Source organism: Pyxicephalus adspersus, chromosome 6 (genome assembly GCF_032062135.1).
Source record: "Pyxicephalus adspersus chromosome 6, UCB_Pads_2.0, whole genome shotgun sequence".
Taxonomy (NCBI): Eukaryota; Metazoa; Chordata; class Amphibia; order Anura; family Pyxicephalidae; genus Pyxicephalus; species Pyxicephalus adspersus.
In genome coordinates, this window is record NC_092863.1 from 36,093,847 (window position 1) to 36,114,619 (window position 20,773).

The following is a 20,773-nucleotide window of genomic DNA, read 5'->3' on the forward strand; positions in this document are numbered from 1 at the left end:
TTGTATGTGCATTACTATGCACATGTAGACGTCTGGCATTTTGCTGGTAGTTTTCAGACATATGGAGGTAACTTTCACACTGCTGGCCAGCTTTATTATACATACAATATGCACAATGTAAAAGCAGAATCTCTGAAACTAAAACATGTAGAGATGCTTCACTATGCTTCATCAGTGAAGCTGGGTGCTCCAGCAAACCTGGAATGAATTTCATTTGCTAGCAAATGTTTTGAATCCTGGACCAGAGCTATTCCAGGTTTGCTGGATCACCCAGCTTCACTGATGAAAGTGTATCCTCTTCAGCCTTTGAGAGCTTTCATAAATGTGGAACCCTTAACATATATTTCAGGTCTCAGAAAACCCCTATTAAAATGATTTTTTGGGGGTCAATAGGGTAAAAAAAAGCCTTTTAAATTTGTTGTCATTGGATAGATTGCCCAATTACAATGATGGCTAGAATACCGCTTTAAACATCTAAAAATCAATGTCATTAAGTTAGGCAGCTAACTCTCCCAAGTGGTATTTGGCCCCAGAACTTTGCAGCCATCTATAAATGGGAGGTCCGTTGGCCAGAGTTGTAGAAACCCCTGGTTGAGAATGGCTGCTCTAGGTCAAACTAAAATCAGGATGATAGACCCACACCCTCCACCTATAAACAGAAGACAGCTTGACTGATTTTGTAAAGGTTTATCTACCTATGTGAAAAAGTAAATTCCTGTTAACTTAATTCATCTACACCTGTTGGATATTTAAGTAAACAGGAGTTTTCTTTTCAAAGATTTTAATATCTAAATAGGTGATAATTTACAAAATTTTAGTAAATTGGCCTCCTGCTGCCATATTTTTTTCCTAATGGCTTTGTTTCACAAACCAGCAATGATTGTTCTTTGAACTGTTATAACCTGATTTGCTTCTCTGAAGCCATGTCAGACTTGGTTATATCTGTTTATTCTAGTGAGCATAGATGTAAATATTTCTTATAAAGGTTAACAGTTTAAGTGTTTTTTTCCATGTCCAGTTCATTTATCAGCTTTTAAGAAAGTGTTTATCTAGTTTCTAAATAGGTGATCCAAAAATGACTTTTTCCTTGTAGTTTTTTGGAGCTTTTTGCTCTCATAATCATTCTTGTTTAATTTTTTTTCACATTTTTTTTCAAGTGTGTTTTTTATCTTTTCTTTCTTTGCTCAAATGTTCCACATTTGTCCACATCTTCTTTTGTATTCTCACTGCACTGTAATCTTTCCTTGTAACAGGTATCTCGTGGACTGTGTCCCACTGGTGGAGGTTGAGGACATGATGATAATGGGGAAGAAGCCAGATTCAAAGTGCGTTTTCACCTATGTTCAGTCCTTATACAATCACCTGAGGCGGCACGAGATGCGTCTACGCAAGAGTGAATTTTAATAAAGCCCTGTAATCCCCCTTGACGTCTCCTGGCACAGCACCAGCACCGTGCAGCTTTTGCCACTGCACAATGTCACAAGTAGCCCCAGGATCACTTGAAAGACACTTTTTGGGGTTATATTGTACTGTTAACAACATGTTTCTTGGAGTTACTGACTGTATATACGACTTGGCTTTTGTTTACGCATCTTCACCCTAACTTGCGTGTGGCCAGAGCCTTGTAATACATTGCTATGCAATGCACTGTACCCTAAGCACTTAGGCTGTTATTAAGTGCTGTGCTGGTAGGAATCTCACTGCCCCCCATACCTTTCCCCTCCCACAGATTAATATATTTAGATAGTATTTTAAATATGACACCAGGTAAACGCTGGATTTTTATAACAACCACAAGCTATAAAACGGTCACCAGACCTTCAATACATTCAGTTATCATACACAATTCACTGGTTGTCAGTGCTGCAGGGATCTCTGGATTAGAGTTAGAAAAGTACTCGAGTGTAAGATTCTTTAGACGTAACCTTTATTACTATTGGAACTGCATGAAGTAGGTACACGGTTCAACAGTAAAGAAATTATTCTTATGAAAAATGTTAAAGTATTACATTAGTGCATTAGGAACTTTGCACTCAAACTTTGTAGCGAACAGAGAGTATAAACTAATAATATGCTGGATGAGCAACTCCCATTACTGCATACTTTGAATGTTCTGGTGCTCATTAGGGCACTAGGTTCCAGAAAAGTTGTACGCAAGTATTTTGTCACTGGTCTTTAAAATTAGGAATACTGCTAAATGGTCTCTAGTATTTGATGCTGCTTAATTAACTTTAACATCTCTAAAGCCAAAAATGTAAGGTCGGAGATATGCTAACTCTCTTTTTTCAGGTTGCATAATTACAGCAGTAATAGAAGGCATGAAACAAGGAAAATGCCTTACCAGGCTCCCTCCAATGCTAGTCACCTGACATAAATCATTGGCATTTGGTTAGATCAGGGGTCGGCAAACTCCGGCCTTTAGATCAGATACGGCCTAGCCGGTAGTTCGTTCCGGCCTAACACCCCATGGGTGATCCCGCCTAATGCCAGCCAGCAACCCGCGGCTCCAGGATCGACCAGAGGGCATTAGGAACTACCAGAGCTCTGGTGCCGCCTCCTTGCTGTTGCTCCTATATTTGGTAGGCGTTGCTATTCCGCCGGGGTGGTAAATAAGGAAGGCTCTCTGAAGAGAAATCCCTCTCCTTCACAATGCATACGGAGGAGAGGGATTTCACTTCAGGGGGCGTTGTCTGGTCATGGGTGGAGCCATTAAGGTGGGACTCAGTCCGGCCTAGTCTACTCCCGCCCACCCCTGAAATGGCCTAGTGGCCATAAAAGTTTGCCTACCCCTGGGTTAGATGATCTCTGCTAAACGGGAGAATCTGCCAATCTCTCCCCCTCAGAGGTCACATGACCACAGGAAGAGCTTGATGAAGCAAGTTGAACATTTCATCCCATCTAACTTTTTTTAATCACTGTAGGGAAACCTTGAAAATGCTTTAAACTTTACAACAAAATACACTATATATGGTGAACTTTTATACAGGGCTTTGACCTTGTTCACATCTGTGCATGTGTATGCAATGACTTGGAAAGCACAGTAAACTTTGATGCAACTTTAAGCCTATGGCACCTTGCACAGTTCAGTGCTAGCACAAAATAAAAACAGATAGCCAGACTTGTGATATGTTTTCGGTTCACTGCAGGAAATGTAGTAGGAGTAGTCTTTGTGTGTTAGGAATCTGGTGAAAATGGAGGCTCATTTTCAGCCACAGGCCTAATTGCTTTGATGTGTACAAACCTTTATAATTTTTTGGACACATGGTAAGAATTCACGTACAAGTATTTGTCTCCTATTAGTTATTTCAGGCTCCTTTTTGATCTTAGTGCTGATCTTGTAATTTGTAGACCTTTTTTGCTCCCACAGTTTTAAGACAATGTGAAGGCCTGAATGTGAGCACTGATCTGTTTTAAAAATATATTATGACCATCAGCCCTAACCAAGTCATGGCTTTGGTCGTTTTTGCAGTCTGCCATCTGCATCATTTTATTGTTTGCCATAAGCACTGTTCTTTATCCTGATGTACCTGACTATTTCTTGGTAGCTTATAGGAAATCTTCATTGCTGCGCAGTGACTGCTTGATACGGCATCTGTGGATAATGCTAGGTTGTTGGCATTGCTTATTACCATCTAGATAAATTTAGGACTCATTCTAAGTACAACTGAGTGTTTCTATCTTTAGGAACAGCACTTTAATGTTCTACAGTATTGAGCCTTTTGTTTATTGTTCCATTTTTAGGAGTAGTGTTGTGTGAGAAATGTTCTGGTTTCTAAAACATTTAAATTAGATTATTTAATATTTTATTTTAAATTAAAAGCAGACATTTTGAAGTAGCTGGGCACTTTCCTAAGCCTGCATAGATTTTAGATGGTATATTCCTGGGTTGTTGGTAGTATGTAAGTAAGCCTCCGTTCATTCTTTTGTGCAGAAGTAAACCCCCGGAAAAATATATGCTGTTTGTAGCAACAAATGGATTCTAGTTTGGTTTTCTAGCTAATACTAGGGAGAAATACATATTATTGACTTTTTTCAGATTTGTAAATCTACCACACCAAGACAGAAACAATTGGACAAATTTAACAAAATGGGTATTATATCAATGTAAATACGGCTAAAAGATGGGAACTGATCTACAAAAAAGTCAAAATAAGTTCCAATTATCATTGATTTTACCAGGGTATTTACCTAATTTACCTCTGAAGGACCTTATTGAATAAAGTTCTTGCTAATTTTACTTGCAGTAAACCATAGCAGCAGCCAAAGAGAATTGACCGCAAATGCTATTATTGGCCCAGTACAAGAAGGATTCTGATTGATTGATTAATGTTGGTTATTTCAATTGGGAATATTAATTATTTATTGAATATAACTAAAAAGGCCAATTTCCATAAAGTTAGGCATTCGTTTTAGAAGAACATGCTTCTAATGTGCTTGGAGCTATACACCAGGTGTTATAAGTTGTTGGAATGTAATACTATGTATAACTGTTTTACTTCTAGAGGTATTCTGCTTGAAGTGCATTAGACTGGGGAAAAGTTTTTCCTACAGAGTCCATTTAAGGTCAATGGAAAAAATGTTAATGCACCCAACTTCTTACAGAATCTAGGATGTGTTTACCAAAAGTTCAACCAATGTGTATAGCTGGTTGTGATCAATGTGATACATTCTATGGCAGCATTTAACAAGAATGTCCTTTAATACAGGGATCTAAGAGTACGTGAAGACTGGGAAATGGGCCCCCATTCTATTTTGTTGACATTCTTGCATTCATTTTTGAGCATTAGTCTTTTTGTAAGTGTAGGACCATGTTACAGTACCCCTTAATCGGCTACATTGGTTGCTTTAATGTGCAGACCCATTGCATACTGCTCATGGCTGTCTGCTTCATCTAGCAGGCAATCACTGACAGCCAGGTGCAGAGGTTTACTGTGACATTTCCCCTCACCTACCCAAACACTACACTGAAATTAAAGGTGCCCATTATCATGTTTTAATTTAAAATTCTGAGTTCCTTGTCGGGACTTTGTCATGTCTATCTGTGCTATCCATAAAAGTACAGCAAAGTTTTTTTTAAATGTCAGTCTGTTATGCTTATGTCTGTTTTCTTTTTCCCCTTCTATGGGAACATTTTAAACACATAAATATTTTAAAAAACCAGGCCATGAAACGTCCAGTGTGCAATTCAGCGAGCCTAATAAAAAAAAAAGTGCAGGTTTTATCATTGTTCTGCCTGTTGTGAACAGAAAGCTTATATCACTCCTCAGACACAGCTTATGTGTACAATTATTTTTATACACCAGCGTGTTATTTTAATAAAGTTATATTAACTAATTTCTTCTCTGAGTTTTCTTTTCCTGTTTTTAGCTGATGTATCTGATTTGTATGCTGCTTTTATTGGATAGCTCATTACTGTTTAAATACATATTTACAATCTGTCATGTATAAATCTTGATAAGTGACGAGGGAATTACATTTTTTGGAACTTGCACCACATAGTCTTTAGTCCTTTCATAGTACCCATTGGACTGTGTAAAGCAATTGAGCTCATCCAGACAAGATCTTAATAAATATTTGAAGAAAAGCTCTTTTACTACTAGACCTTTTTTCTGTATACTATTCCTGGTCAGTTTATACCGTAAGAATTGAAGCTGTTTTATCAGTCTATGTGAAAGATTGTTTGTTTTTTTCAGAAATAGTATAATTTTGATTTCTCTCTGTGCCCTTGTCCTTTATTGATAAGGTATGCTTTCCCAAAAGTTTTATGCTTGGACTGTTCATAGTCCACCATGTTTCTGATGTCCAACAAGCAGCTCATATATCTGCAATACTTAGCATAATATATCTGGGTTTTAGAAGCACTGTTTTTATACAATCATAAAATGCTGTGTATAACCGAGATTCCGTATTACTACTTCATCCATGTTCCTTAGAACTGCCCACATCTACTACTTCCTCCTCTGTATTTGCTGTGCAGCCATTCACATGCACAACCTAATCCCCTTCTCCCTCTACAAGCCTTGAAGCAAATGATGAATGCAGCCAAATTGTGCATTGACAATACTGACATCATGCTGCATTGGTAGCAGCTATTTCCAGTCGGATCAGTCGATATATCGCTGATCTGTGACTTTTATACATTAGACCATACATGCCAAGGATAGTGATTCAGCACTGGTATTCTATGACTGTGTTTTCTTGGTTTTTACACCCGAAGATACAATGATTCTATATATACCGTGTTTCCCCGATGATAAGGCAGGGCCATCAAATAAGACAGCCCCCCCCTTTTTAGGGAAAAATGAAAAAAAGGCATCCCCCTGAAAATAAGCCCTAGAGCATATTTTGGCCTTCCAAAAAAAATAAGACAGTGTCTTATCTGGGAAACAGGGTAGGTTGTCCCCTTCTTTCTGGCGTCAGTAGTTGAGGCACAGATCTGGACATATGGTCTGCAGGTTATAAAAGTTATTGTGAACTCAGAACTCCTGATCACTGTATGACTCAAGGCCTAAATGCCTTAGCTCAGCATGACAACCAGGTTACTTCAATCTGCTCTATATTCAATAGCATATTTAGATGGCATCTGTGCACTGTTATTCTACATCAGAACAGTGGTAATAAAGGACACCTAATATGGTAGAAATAGGCTAACATTTGCCAAGCTGTACTTGCTTCAATACTTTGTGAATGACTTGGAACACATTTAAAATGAGTGCTTCTGATGCATCTTTTACATTATTTGCTGAATGCTTGGCGATACTTGTCTGCTCCGTCATCCTGGTTCCTCTGCTGAAGTGTGAAGTCCAAGGAGTTACAGGATTACATGGTTAATTAGCTTTCACCTTCCTATTTGACAGTGTTCAAGCCTTTTCATCAACTGTACAGACCATGGCAATGCAAAGAGTGAAGGTCACATACTCCACTATACCCAAATATAATAAGAATTTCAGAGTCCTGTGCAATATAGGGTGCAGAGGATGCAGTAAGAGAACCTGTCACTTTGCTTCAAATGGTGTAAAGGCAACGATTCCTACTGCATACTAAAGATGAAAATATTCATGTTTTGCACGAGTGCTGAACATAAATTCCAATATTGTGAGCAGATTTTTTGGGGGGAGGAGGGGGGCAGAAGTTTATGGCTTATGATGTGTGCTGTTTTGGCTATGTTCCCTGTGGGGTGCTATGCATCTCATACTCTTAAGATGTTTCACACTGGCTCCATGAAATTTTGGTTACAATATGAAATCATATGGGTCACTTAGTTTTCTAGGGTTTCCCAATATTTTGAAATGCTGTGTTTAGGACTACCTTGACAAACTGCACAACTATACTGAAACCCATACAGGTAACTTGTTTTTTTAAGGTTAGCCCGGAGTGCAATGTGAGTTTGGGCTACCTTGTCAAAATACACCACTATACTAATACAAATTTGCACATCGGTCATTTTAAATGATACCTTTTGAGTACAAGGCTACAGCTGAAATATTCATTTGTATGTTTGCAAATACAGAAAACAGTACAAAACCCTTGTTTTCATGGGTGGCATAGCAAGCTACACATGCTGTGATAGCCATATGACCTTAGTTATATAGTGAATTGGAAAAGTTAAAAAAAAAAAAAAAAAATTAACACGTCGACTCTCCTCAAAAGGATCTCTTTATTAAACATTATTAACTTTTTCCAGGGTGTTAACTGACCCTTTCTTGTCATGAGGACTATATACATCCGTTCCCAGCCAGGACACTTTACAGCTAGAAACTTCATTCATGCCCCCGAAGACAGAAATGGACAGGTAGTATGAAAAAAGTTGACGGGTCATTTAGATTTTCAACAACAATTTTGGTTCACCCAGCATATGTGGAGGATAGTAAGAAGTATATCTAAGACTTAGATTCAAACTTGATACATTCCATACTCCGTACCTAATCTATAGCCCCCAAAAAAAAAAAAAAAAAAAAAATCACTAGCTGTTCTCGCACTTGTCCAGCTCCCACAGTAGTCAGTTTGAGAATCCCAACTTGTCATTTTCCAAAACTCTAAACAGATGTTCTACATGCTCCAACCTATATTTTTTGCACATGTGTTTACAACTATGTATGCATTTAAGTAAGACTTTCCTGTTGATGGAATGAATACATTTTATAGCTAAGCCACCTCTACTAAGCATAGGCATGTAACCGAGGTATATTAACATGCAGAATTAGAAACGGAAAGGTATTTGTAGCTAAACTGTAAAACAAAAAAGGGATGCAATCAAAACTAGATTGGGGTTCTGACAAATTTAAAAAAGTAAAGGTAGTGTTATCTGTGTCTTTGATTTCCGGACTTCTTAACTTGTTTGAAGCTTCCTTAAGCCAGCTCAGAGATTGAAGCTGAAGGGTGTTGGAGATGAGCTGCTTGAAGCTAGCTAGCTTTGTGTTCACCCATGCCAACACTATTATTATTATTATTATTATTATTATTATTATCATCATCATCATCATCAACTTTATGGCAGGAAAATCTTACTGCATGGTTTCTAAGGAAGAGTCACTATGAAGATAAGTTGGGTCTTTCAGTAGATTCTGCGATTATTATGTTTGCTGTGTTGATACACTATACTAAAAATCACTATGGTAATTACTAGTGTTGAACTAATCCTTTCTTTGGCACAATTCTTGTGGCAGAGAAAGGATCAGTGTGTATGCCCAGCCACTACAACTCTTCCCTGTTATCCTCCACCTCCTTGACTTTTCCCTCCTCAACCACCGGTGTCTCCTGCTTAATGGTCTTTGCGGGCGCCATCTGGAACTCGGGGGGCACAGGGGCATCATTGCTTTCTTTCTTATAAAATCCCAGATCACTCAAAAGCTGGTTGATTTCATTTCTCTTCATTTCAGTAAGTGGAATTCTCTGAAAAAGAAAATAAATAAATGTAAGAAGTTTTTTTTTTCTTTCAGTGCTCTCAAAGGTCAAGCGTGTTTCCATTATTTATAAAACTGCTTCTAATTATAACTTGCGGAGTCTTCAGGGCTTGTCACAAGTAAACAGCTAATCATCTTGTTTGTTAGAAAAATTATAGCTAGAATAAAACCATTCCCATGAGGTGCTTAGGCAAAAGGTGCAAATGTATGATTGTGTCACATACCATGAATGCAGCATTAATATCGTCTGTATAGTTATACTTCGGTCATTAAAATGAACCTTCAACCAAATATAACGGAACCACTATTCCGTATCCACCAGGTTAAATAAAAAATACCTGCCTACCTTTCACTTTAACTTTTGGTACCATTGCCTAGCAGAAGGTGGTATCACTGGACTCTGCGAGAGGACCCTGGGAATGCGGAAGATTCTAAATCTCCCCAGCAGATGATCCTGAACTATGCTAGAGCTCATTCCCACAAGATTTAGAATTCTCTGATTTCCCAGGAAACTGCAGAGTGATATCATCCCTGAGGCAGTGGTTCCCTAGCACGAGTAGCATTAAATTTATAAAAATGATTTTCCAATGAATATTATGCTTAACCATACATCATACAGCTAATCACATATTCTATATTTAGGCTGTATACTTGACATGTTTACAAGCATCCTTGAAAAGGTCTGCATGATCTGTTTCGATGAGCAGAAGAATGTTTAAGTTTTAGATATAAATTTGTTATCCTGGGAAATACCAATGACAAGATGTTGTATATTGACAAGGATCAGATGAAAGACTGCAGAGTACAGCTCTTTTTTGGACATTCACCGAGAGCTCACTGATAGAGGAATCATGGGTAAACAGATGAATAAAAACTTTTATATTCACATATTTTTGCATTAAGTACATTTTCATTTTTGCATGTATGTGTTCACTTTTTTTGGACATAGCTAACGTGTAATCTCTTTATTTTCAATTTGCATGCCTTGCAGTACCTCATTGTAACCTCCAGATGGCACTGTTACCTCCTCAGTTGTCTGATGGCCAAATCACATATAAGCCCACTTAAAAGAGAACTGTCATGGCTGAACTTTGATGATAAAAGTTCCATGAGCTTATGTCCCACACACTAGACATGGAGATTACGTAGTATTGCAATTGGATGGTTATTCTAGCAACTCCTAGAAAATACAAAACATGTCTGGTGATTTGTCTTTAGACTCTCGTCAAGGTGTGTGGTTTACTGCTCTGATTTTAATTAAAAGGTTGAGCTATTGAGCTCTGTACACAACAGGTTTTTAAAGAAAGCCTGGAAAACATTTGGAAGAACATTGGTCTTTGGGAAAAATCGTATCATTAGACCAGCATGCATGGAAGCAGTTTTTTTGTAGGAACTATGAATTGTAAAGAACAACCCCCTAATAAGAACTATGATTAACTGAATTGACTGAAAACCAACAGAACAGACAGTGTTTATGGAATAGTCCTCAATGTATTGCTGTACTGATAAAGAAATGTCTTGAACTATAGTCAAATCATTTGTTCTAAATTATGAAATCGCTTACCTCCAGCTCCTCATAGTGAGAAGATATAAGTACTAGTTCAGGGTCTGCACCAGGTATATGCTTCATTTCAAGGTTGTGGCTGGGTAAAAACATCATGTCAAGGCAAAAATATTCATAGCATTCAATTATTATTAGCAGCTCCATTTTTCAATTCTGGTTCTTAAACATAATCCAAGGATGGAATTATTATAAACCGAAGGCTTTGAGTCTAAGCTTATTCTAAGTGCACCTAGTACAGTGCAGATCTGGATCCAGAACGTAGACCATGATGATAGGACAATAAAACATTCTTCCCCAAGCTGCAATTATTTCAGCCCCCTACACAAAACCAGAATTACTTATAACATGTCACACTTGTTTAGAAACCGATCCTAATTCATACCTTCTAACTAAATGCGGCGTCTTGGCAGAACGTACAATTACACTCAGCAGGTTACATTTCCACCAATGCAGATTTCTTTAACATACCCCCTTCTAATAATGTCATTGATGAGCTTCAGTATGTGTGTGTATGTGTATATATATATATATATATATATAGATAGATAGATAGATAGATAGATATCACTGACATCCTCCCATTTTGTATTCCAAAATCTCTGTATCTTGCCATGACTCCAACAAAGAGAGTAGATGCAAGCCTATAATTAATGGCACCATTCTACACCCATGTGTGAGCTGATCCTGTTTTATCTTGCATGATTCCGCTGATATACAATACTATGGATACAGATCCTATAATATTTTTTTTAATCTGCTTATTTGAAAAAACATTTATCCTTGATCTGCAAATTTATATTTTTCTTCTAATAACATCAACACATGTTAAAATTTTTGTCAATATGCATCACGAATCACATTGACACTAGAGCACATATCCACATGTGTTATGTACGTTGACATTTAATACAAAATGCATTTCAATGCACATTGAAACATAACAATAGATGTTCATGCACTTGGACGTGAGTTTTAATGAACTGTAATTTATATCAGTGAAAAATGAAGGTTGATTACAGAGCAAGGACAAAGCGAGATGAAGTTCCTATACTCTACTATATACTGTAAAGGATACTAAAGAGGGATGTCCTCCTGGACGAAGGCCTTCACCTGGAGAGAAAAAACATTGTTACAAGTTTGCTAAATAAATTAAGATGAACCTCACGCCAAATATCTATAAATTATGACCAAAATTCTGGCAAAGGTAGAAAGACGTTAGCCTGTAAGCCTGGCCCCTACAATTTAAATAGATGCTGAGGCTGCAGGTCTTTTGGAAGTACTTTGACACCCTATATATAAATTGTATGGAGTTTTTTTTTCTTTTTTTTTTTTTGTGATATACCTAGGATTTGCCGTCCCTATGCTTTTTGTACTACTTGATAAGTCATTGCTCTGGAACACATTTTCATGCTTGTTTGGGAAAAAGTGACACTAAAGAAAGAGAGATAGGAATATAGAAGCCTACATAAAATACTAAGGAAAGTGAACTTGTATATTAGATCAAAAGAGGTTTAAATGGCATTACATCATCAGATAGTAGTGGTTGATGTGGAATAGTTCATATGCAAACATAACCTTCCATGTCCCAGAGCTGCAGATGTTGCTGTATGAAATTTATCTTCTGTGTCACATTTTAAAATGCTTGGCTAATCTAAAATTGATAACTGTACTGCTCTGTGAATCCATGCATGAAGATGATTCAAGTAAATAACCATTTGCTGGGTTCTATAATCCTGGAATATTGAGTTACATGTATACTTTCTACAGACCTATAAATACTATAGTGCACTCTATTCCCCAACTGTCAGTGACGCTGCAAGGAAGCTGATATTTAGACTATCATACACTAAATGCATGTTTCTAGATTGCAAAGTCCCAATGTCATCTAACATCACATATGGCAATACCTCCATTTATCATTAGCTTGTCACTAAGGAGATAAAAAATCCTTTTTAATACAATATACAATGAATGAACCCATCAAGAGACAAAAAGTTGGGGTAGCAATATAAATATATTTATATGTGACAAACAACCTCCACAATATCACTATATATATATGTGATCAATATCTTTACAGTAGTAGTGGGACCTGTTCTCTATCTATGTTACCCAAGGTGCTATAACCTGCATCGTCCTATCTAATGTAATCATTTATCAGTGAGCTGACATGGCAAATTCATCATTATAATTTACTAAGCTTTGTTCTGTGCCTTTTATATTTGCACATATCCTCGAGACACTGATCCCTACATTTGAATGAGATAGAGATACTTTTGCAAGACATGGTCACATTTCCTACAATGTTAAAAATTACTAGAGGCCCAAAAGGCAGCCCGTATCATCGCTGAGCAGTGTAATTTCTCATGTTTATTAGCAAGTTTACATCACATCCAGCTTGTCTTCAAAGCAATTTACTGCTTTCTGTAGAAACCTATTACACATAGCAAAGAACACTTGTTACACAATCTTTCCTCATTGGTATAGACAGTTCTGCTGTCTTATGTGGTGACTTATATTTTTCTCATATTTACCATCCCCTATGCTCCATAATAATGTGGTTGGCTTTCTGACCAGTTTTTCCAGTTCCACAAGTTTTTTTTTCATTTTTTTTTAATGCTGCTTTTCAAATCTGAACTGCAAATTCAGGGCGATACTTAATTACTGAATAGTGAAAGTGGAAGATTATCCTTCATTCTTGAGTCTCTTTTAATTAAGTAAAGTAAATTAAGTAAATATCTTGCTTGTTCTGCAAGCTGCACTTTATGGTTTTTATTAAACATCAGAACAGACAACTTTCTAGACACTTTTCTGCACAAAGTATGTAAAGAGCCAGGTGTGCACAGGTACCTGCCAAGCCCCCAGTCATGCAGAACAGTAAGAAAGAATACAGTATATAAAACTAACTGGTTAAACACAAAAGTATTTTTTTTATACTAACAATCTTTCTTCACTTTGTTGTGTTTCAGTAACTTAGGGCAATCCACATCTTTATAAATGGCACCCCCATACACCTTGTTGTACTTTGTTACATTAGACATTTAAATAAATAGGATTCCCTTACATATGTTTTAAAAAATGCAATCACTAACATGTTGAGAGAAAGACAGTATTACACTTTGGGTAAATAACCCATTCTTTTTGGAGATCTATATACAGTATTAGATCACAGAGGGGGACAATTGAAGAGAACGAAAGACAGTCTCACACTGAATGAAGTAGGACAATATTAAGACATTTTCGGGGCTCAGGGCAAGATTGCATGTGATGAGGTGCCATGTTCCCTTCCCTGAATTACCCCTCCCTAACCACACCTAAAAAGAGCATTTCACCCGCTCCTACAAAAAATAAAATTAGCTACACCAAGCACTATCCATGTAGGATGGTATAAGACATAGTTCACATCTGTGGTGTCTGCCATGCTTGTATTCTTTGGGGCCACCATCTTGAATTTGGAAGTCCCAGATTTTTTGAGCCAGGTTTATGCTGGTGTGCCACTGCACATATGGGAGACTATCAGACTTTTTTGAATCCTCCTAGGATATGCACAACATACATCTCATGAGGCTTTAGAATAGAATATGGCAATATTAAAAAAGCTACTTACTGTAAGTGAATATGTTAGTTTTTGGGAGTTTTATGGGGGAGCAAACAAAAGACAAAAAGTGACAAAATCTAAAACTGATTACATTGTTTCTACTCTCCAAATTGCCTTTCTATGTGCTGCATTAGTAATAATTAAACTTGCTTCCAATGAACTCTGCAGAGTCCATCCAGGTTCAGTACACCCAGCACACAAGTTTAAAACTTGCCAACAAAACATTGGTCCACATAAAGAAATAATTAGTGGAACCCTGCTGGGGGGGGGGGGGGGGTCTGGGTCAGTTTACATTTAGTATCCTGATTGGAATCTATGATAAATCTACATACCTGAACACCTACAACAGTTTAAAAGCAAATAGTGATAATAATCCTTACTGCATCTATTTAAGTGACACTAAAGCACATGGCACAGTAGCTTGTAGATATTATCCTGTCATAATTTATCATCTCTTCTTGTTGGCACTTTTCTGTGACCTTGGTTTTTACACATTCTGCAGCTATATTATACTCTCTGACCTTTCCTGTTTGCATTAGTTATTGAGCATTACAGAACAAACCCTGACACCATATGAGCATGTTTAACCCTGTGCAATCATCTGGCGTGTACCCTCAGGAAATGATCCAGGAGTGTGTCTACCTTATCCTGTACGCCATCATTGCTGGAAGATTGAAATGTCCTACCCTACATGTAACTCAATAATGTTTTATATATATATAAAGACAAAGATTTTTATATATGAGGAGGAATGATGGGTTCAAAGGTGTAGTGTGTGTGTGTATGTATGTATATATATATATATATATATATATATATATATATTTTTATATATATATCAGTGTTCATATCTATCATCAGTAGTTTCCAGCACAATACTCTTCTGAGATTAGTGGCTGCTTCTCCATATGTTCCTGCCTCAGAATTTCCCATAGATCAGTATTCTGGGAAAATTTAGGAGATGGCTAAAAGCCCAATAGAGAATAAGACCGGGACCAAGAGAAGGGACACAGATATATGACCAAAGGTCACATTTTTTATTTGTTTTAGAAGCTGAGTTATATTTTCCCCAATGATTTCCTACCATATGATATACAAACACAATTATTTTGCAGAATATAATTTACCTTCAATTATAGTATAGATTTGTCTTGCAGCTGTCTGCGCTGAATATTTGATAGTGTTTGGTATAACAAGAAAAAACGTTCCTAGGTAATGTACCCAAGTAAGAGGCTTTTTTTTCTTCTAATGGATTATAATGAAAGAATCTTCCTAATGTAAGTGTATGTTTCAGTGTAAAAAAAGAATGTTTTCACCGGCAACAGAAAGCTTTTTAGCTGGGTGCTATGGTAGCTTTTACTAATCTATATTCCCAACCCTTTGCCATGAAATGAATATTCTACAAACAGTCCCCATGTGGTTGATACACATATGTGAACCAATTTTAAATATCCTCTGTGTATTAGTAACAATTACAGTTTTTTGAAAGCACATGTTTTTCTCAATCCTCATGGGCCTCTTGGTCCCATTTGGCTTCCCTATTAGATATCTCCAAACATATGGATGATGTTTTTAATCTACTAGTTACCTGTTGTGAATACTGGGTACACAATAATCTGACTAGGTATTTAGGGCAAAATAATCACAGCAGATGAGACCTATTTTATGGGCTAGAAAATGTTTAGTAATTGATAACATGATGCCATTTATATTGCATTTAATAGATCTCAGCACAATGCAAGCATATGGCAAGCATATGTCAGATGATCAAAAGTAGTATATTACTTCAATAATAAAATATAAAGAAGAGTAAAATGTTGTAGATTTAAATCTGAGGACATACGTGAAGCTTGGATCTCCTAACAGAAATACAACCTAGAGACATTTTACACGTCCCTGCTCTAACCTAAATACAAAATTTTGGCTGAAATGTTAAATGGTTTTAGGTGGACCTGTCTTTTGCCTATTCAGCACAGCCATTATTACGTCTTTTTTGGTCAAAGAACAGACTCAACAGGCTGCACAAACACAATGGAAAAATTCAGAACCTGATCTGTACACTTGTTCCAGGTCAGTGAATTTAAATCTAGGGAAGTAATATTATCTACATGGTCCCCTATGGTCTTCTGATACAGCCGTACATATTAAAACATCACTACTGAACATATGGTGCCCCTTTAGAACAACAAGAAAATGCACAAAGTATACATATAGTACATATTATGCATAGACATTATGTTTTTAGTCAATGATTCTGCCTATTTATTTTGTAATTCCTGTCTGTAACTATGAAGACTATTTGTTATTGCATTTTCTTTGCTTTCATTTTTGTTATTTTGATTTTTTCAACTTGACTGAAAATTACCAAATATTTTTAATGAAGAACTTTATCTGGGTCAGTTTTTTTTTTTTTTACTGCAGTCTCTCATATTTTTTTTCTTTGCTTGTTGTTTTACAATTATACAGAAAATAAATAAAACAAAAGAGTAAAATGTGTAATATTTTCCCACCTACTTTAAAATATTACCTTCAATGCAGAATGTAATTATTTGAACAGTTTCAAGTCTAGGAAATGCTAGTAAGTACTTAATCAATAAACAGCATTCAGGAACATTTATTATCAGAGAAGAATCATTTAGGAAATGTCATAAAACAAAGAAAGAAGATTAGCATGTTGAATGTGTTCATTACTATGAATATTTCCTGCAACTAATGCAGAAAGGAGAACATTTCAAATAGACACACATTATTAGCAGTAAAATCACATTAATAGTACACTAACTTTTACAAGTCACAATCACAGCTGCTCAATGTAATCTAATCCTCTTAATTTAGTTGTCCATTATGAAATATGTTAAGTTACCATATGTTTATGACATTTGAAAAACTACTGTAAATAGGTTTTATTTGTCTGCATTTTTGTGTTTGAAGTTAGTTTTATTTATAATCCCGCAAATACCTATTGTGCTGTATGATTAACCATTTAAAAGCTGTATCTGACCATCTTTGTTTTGCCCATTGAAATCCATTCCTGCTACTTTAAAATTTCCTCAATTACAGCTAACCAAACACTCTCTATGTTGCCACTGCAACTTTTGTAACTTCTTGATTGCTATAGGCACCATAGAAAGTCCTTCTTTCAAAGCCTGGTCACTATCCTTACTATATAGAAAGTGGTTTCTGTGTTTATTTTTTAACCCCAATCCACATAAATATTAAATCATATATTTTTAACCTAAAATATTTGTTTAACCAGTGCAAGCTTTTATTTTCCTTAATCAGTATTTTTTATGCAACAATATTTTACCTTCACACAAACTGCTTTATTTTGTTCTCCCCCTACAATAATAGCACTTAAATGTTAGAGAAATTGAATGTTATTTCTGCTATAACCTATGAAATGACTGACACAACACAAACAAGAGAATTGACTCTATTGTCATAGGAGGTCCAGAGTTATCCTAACATAATTTTTAACAGGTTCAGCAACTGGTTTTTAACAGTCTATATTACTTTTGTGTCATTGTTTTCCTGTTTTGCCTTTCCCAGCAGATTTGTACCCCCAAAACTTTGATCACCATGCCTCGTCATCATCATGACTGCCCACATGTCCTCCAAATGTAACAGCTGGACCATCTAACATCCATTAGCATTAGCTTGGAAGCATAATCCAAGCCGGAATTATCTGTGCCATAAAAATATCAGCAGCTTTACAGTATATCACAACCTGCTAATATTTTAAACAAGTTTGATTATGTCAGTGTTAACCATCAAACCCTCCCAATATGATTCCTTCTTACCTCTTTCAGCCTGTTGAGCTGTCATCCACCACATGTCTGTAAATAAAACAGAAATCTATTAGATCTCATTGCAGCCTATTCCTGGGTTATACATGGGCGGTATGGGAAATCACACATTCTCACAAACAGATGTTGCATTGCAGAGATATTTGGCAGTGACCAGGTTTAGCTATGTCTGTAATAATCCCTCATCCTCGCCTGGAGGATGATTTCTCTGCAAGAGTTTACAAGGCACAATTAGGACCTGCAGGGCCCAGAGACCATCTAACAAAATCATTTGACAGCACTCACCTCCACCTTTCCCCGAGCCATCTTTTCTAACTTTTCCCAGTTAATTTCATAGCCCAGCAAGGGCTGGAAGAGGCCAAACAGCAGCAAAGGCAGCCACATCTGTGCAGTGAGGTTTTGGCTTTGCTGGAGAGGAGAAAGCAGACAAGGAAGTTGAAGCAGATTGTGTATGATTGTGTGTGTGCCACGTCACAGAGAATACTGAATGAGGAGGGACACAGAAAGGAGGAGGGGAAAGCCCCTTCATTGCTTTGTAAACCCCCCAGGGAAGAGACACATCATTATCATTGTACGCCCCAGGCTCTTTGTTTATGTCAGCTGCAATAGACTAATACCTGCATATACCTGTAGCCAACATTACATTATAATCATTTCATCATTCTGCAATCAGGGATTTATTAGTAATTATTTCTTCTAGTAATTTTTCAGTAATACATAGTTATAAATACTTGAATTGTAATCAATCAGTAGGATTTAAAGTGGAACGTAGGGCATTTATAATGCATGGCATCCTTGCACATTATGGCAGACTTAGTTTTTAGAAATGACAGGTGTGTGCCCTCCATCCCACTGCTATCTTCTTCACCACTTGCTCCACCTATGATGTGTTCTTTCTAACACTTAGTGGACAATAATGACCCCGTATTGTCTCATTTGAAAATTCTCTATCCCCCTAGTAGTTTTTTAAATGCTCCAGAGTATATTGGTGCCAGTGCCAGGGATTTAATCTCATGTTCTATCCTAGGTTTCTCCCAGGACTGTTGCTGTCTTTCCAAAGTGCCTCCTATTGATATCTCTTCTTCAGGTGTCCAGAATAAGCACTCACAGTGGGGGATCAGGGTCGGCATGTGTACTTGCAGTTGAAGTAGAAATCTAGCCCTTCCTCCACACATGCATTAGTGAGCATTGGGCCTTGTTGCTGGTCCACTCGTAGTCATTTCTTGGAGCACTTTTGGTAGGTAGATGCCATTGTATACTGGTGACATTGTATACTGGTACATCCTAAAGGATTTACTTTTTTTTAGAGAATATCTGACCCAAATCATCTAGCCATCACAATTTTACCCAGATAAAGTAACTCAGATTATTAAACTAGATTTTAAGCCTGGCCATTTTCTTGCTTCTAACACAATGTCTACAAGAACTGAATTTTTGCTGCCCACTATATCCCACTATACAACAGGTGCCAATATAAAATTATCAATTTGGCTGATTGCTGTGTATGTCTGTTTCATGCCCAAACATACCCAGACACACACACCACCATTTATTTCTGTAGGCTATTTTAAAATTTAAGGATTCTGCAAAATTATAACATAATCAGCCTGTATTATGGACAGGGAGGTAGCATGCAGGATAAGCTGCTGCAGATAGATAAGTGTGGACTTATGGAGAGTGAAATATGCTCCTACAGAAGTTGCACTGATGTGTAGTGTACATAGTGTGTAAAGAAAGCTTTGACCTCGGGTTGCAAAAAGTCTGTACACATTCAAGTATAAAGTAGCCTACCTGGGACATAAAAATGTTGAGGAAAGCAGCTATATAAAAGGGTGTAGAGTAGGTAGCAATGTTGATACCAGTCTGAGATCATTGTCTGTGCAAGGACCTGACAGATACATAAAAAATGATCATGAAACACCAGGCCAATGTAATTTCCATCTAAATCCGGCTACTAGACATATGGTATAACCAACAGCAACCTATTACCTGTTTCTAAATTTTCCACTAGAAATATTAACATAGTAAGCCCAAAGGCATATTTTGACCTATTTTCTACATGGTTTGCCAGGATCACATGCCTATACCAAGACTGTGTGCTGGACATAAATCCACTCTGATCAGCTGGTCACAGATGCTTTGCAGAGAATCTTTGAAATGGATGATGGTCAGCCCAAGAAACAAATACTGCAGGACAGCTTTACATATACTGCTTATTAATATGTATATATTATGTATATATATATATATATATATATAGAGAGAGAGAGAGAGAGAGAGATCACTCTTATAATAAATAACACTGGAAAACAATTTTGAACAATTTTTTGGTTGACTTTAATTTTTAAGCCTATTTACAAATAGATATTCTTATTTTGAAAGCGCAGTTAGTTTTCTTCTATCACATCAGGTTTTTTTCTCTACCACCTATAATAATGCGATTACTGTAGCTTGGATTTGTATAGGCTTATCATTTACATGCAAGACAGTGTGGTCAGAGGTTGTGCGCTGCTCTATGTAGTGAATAAGCAAAATTTATTTTTTCTACTTACACACGTATTTCCTTTCTTTCAGATCATGTCTGGCTCTGCTGTTTCTCGTCATAAATGCCTAAACAACCCTGATTCATTTTGTTATATCTGTGGCAGTTTCACCATTCCAAGTCAAAGGGCGAACATCAGCACATTTGTATAGCAAGCCTATTTGACATATTTCAAAGTTAAACTTGGTGATCAAGATAAGTCTTGGGCCCCTCATAAGGTATGCAAACAGTGTGTGGAGGGTTTACGGATGGGGACAAAGGGAACGCGTGATAAGATGCCATTTGGTATACCTGTGGTTTGGTGAGAGCCAGGAGATCATTTCAGTGACTGTTACTTTTGTATAGTGAAAACTTCAGGAT

General features: G+C 36.8%; 2 protein-coding genes across 3 annotated transcripts in view; one reads left to right on the forward strand and one right to left on the reverse strand.

Moving 5' to 3' along the window:
* The window catches only part of SMTN (smoothelin), a 78,396-nt gene extending 73,062 nt beyond the window's left edge, over positions 1-5,334 (forward strand). The window contains exon 19 of one of the 2 annotated variants that reach the window (XM_072415252.1): positions 1,254-5,334. In XM_072415252.1, coding sequence (XP_072271353.1) covers positions 1,254-1,404 — 151 coding nt within the window. In that variant the 3' untranslated portion in view covers positions 1,405-5,334. The remainder of the gene's footprint in view (positions 1-1,253) is intronic. The other variant, XM_072415254.1, reaches the window with a different exon arrangement.
* Positions 5,335-7,638: 2,304 nt separating this feature from the next.
* SELENOM (selenoprotein M) lies at positions 7,639-18,331 on the reverse strand. Its single transcript, XM_072415255.1, has 5 exons — positions 18,157-18,331; positions 17,866-17,901; positions 11,543-11,577; positions 10,468-10,546; positions 7,639-8,892 (listed from the first exon to the last, which is right to left on the reverse strand). The coding sequence occupies exons 1-5, from the start codon at positions 18,253-18,255 to the stop codon at positions 8,695-8,697; spliced, it is 447 nt and encodes a 148-aa protein (XP_072271356.1). The 5' UTR covers positions 18,256-18,331; the 3' UTR covers positions 7,639-8,694.
* Between the last annotated feature and the right edge of the window lie 2,442 nt (positions 18,332-20,773).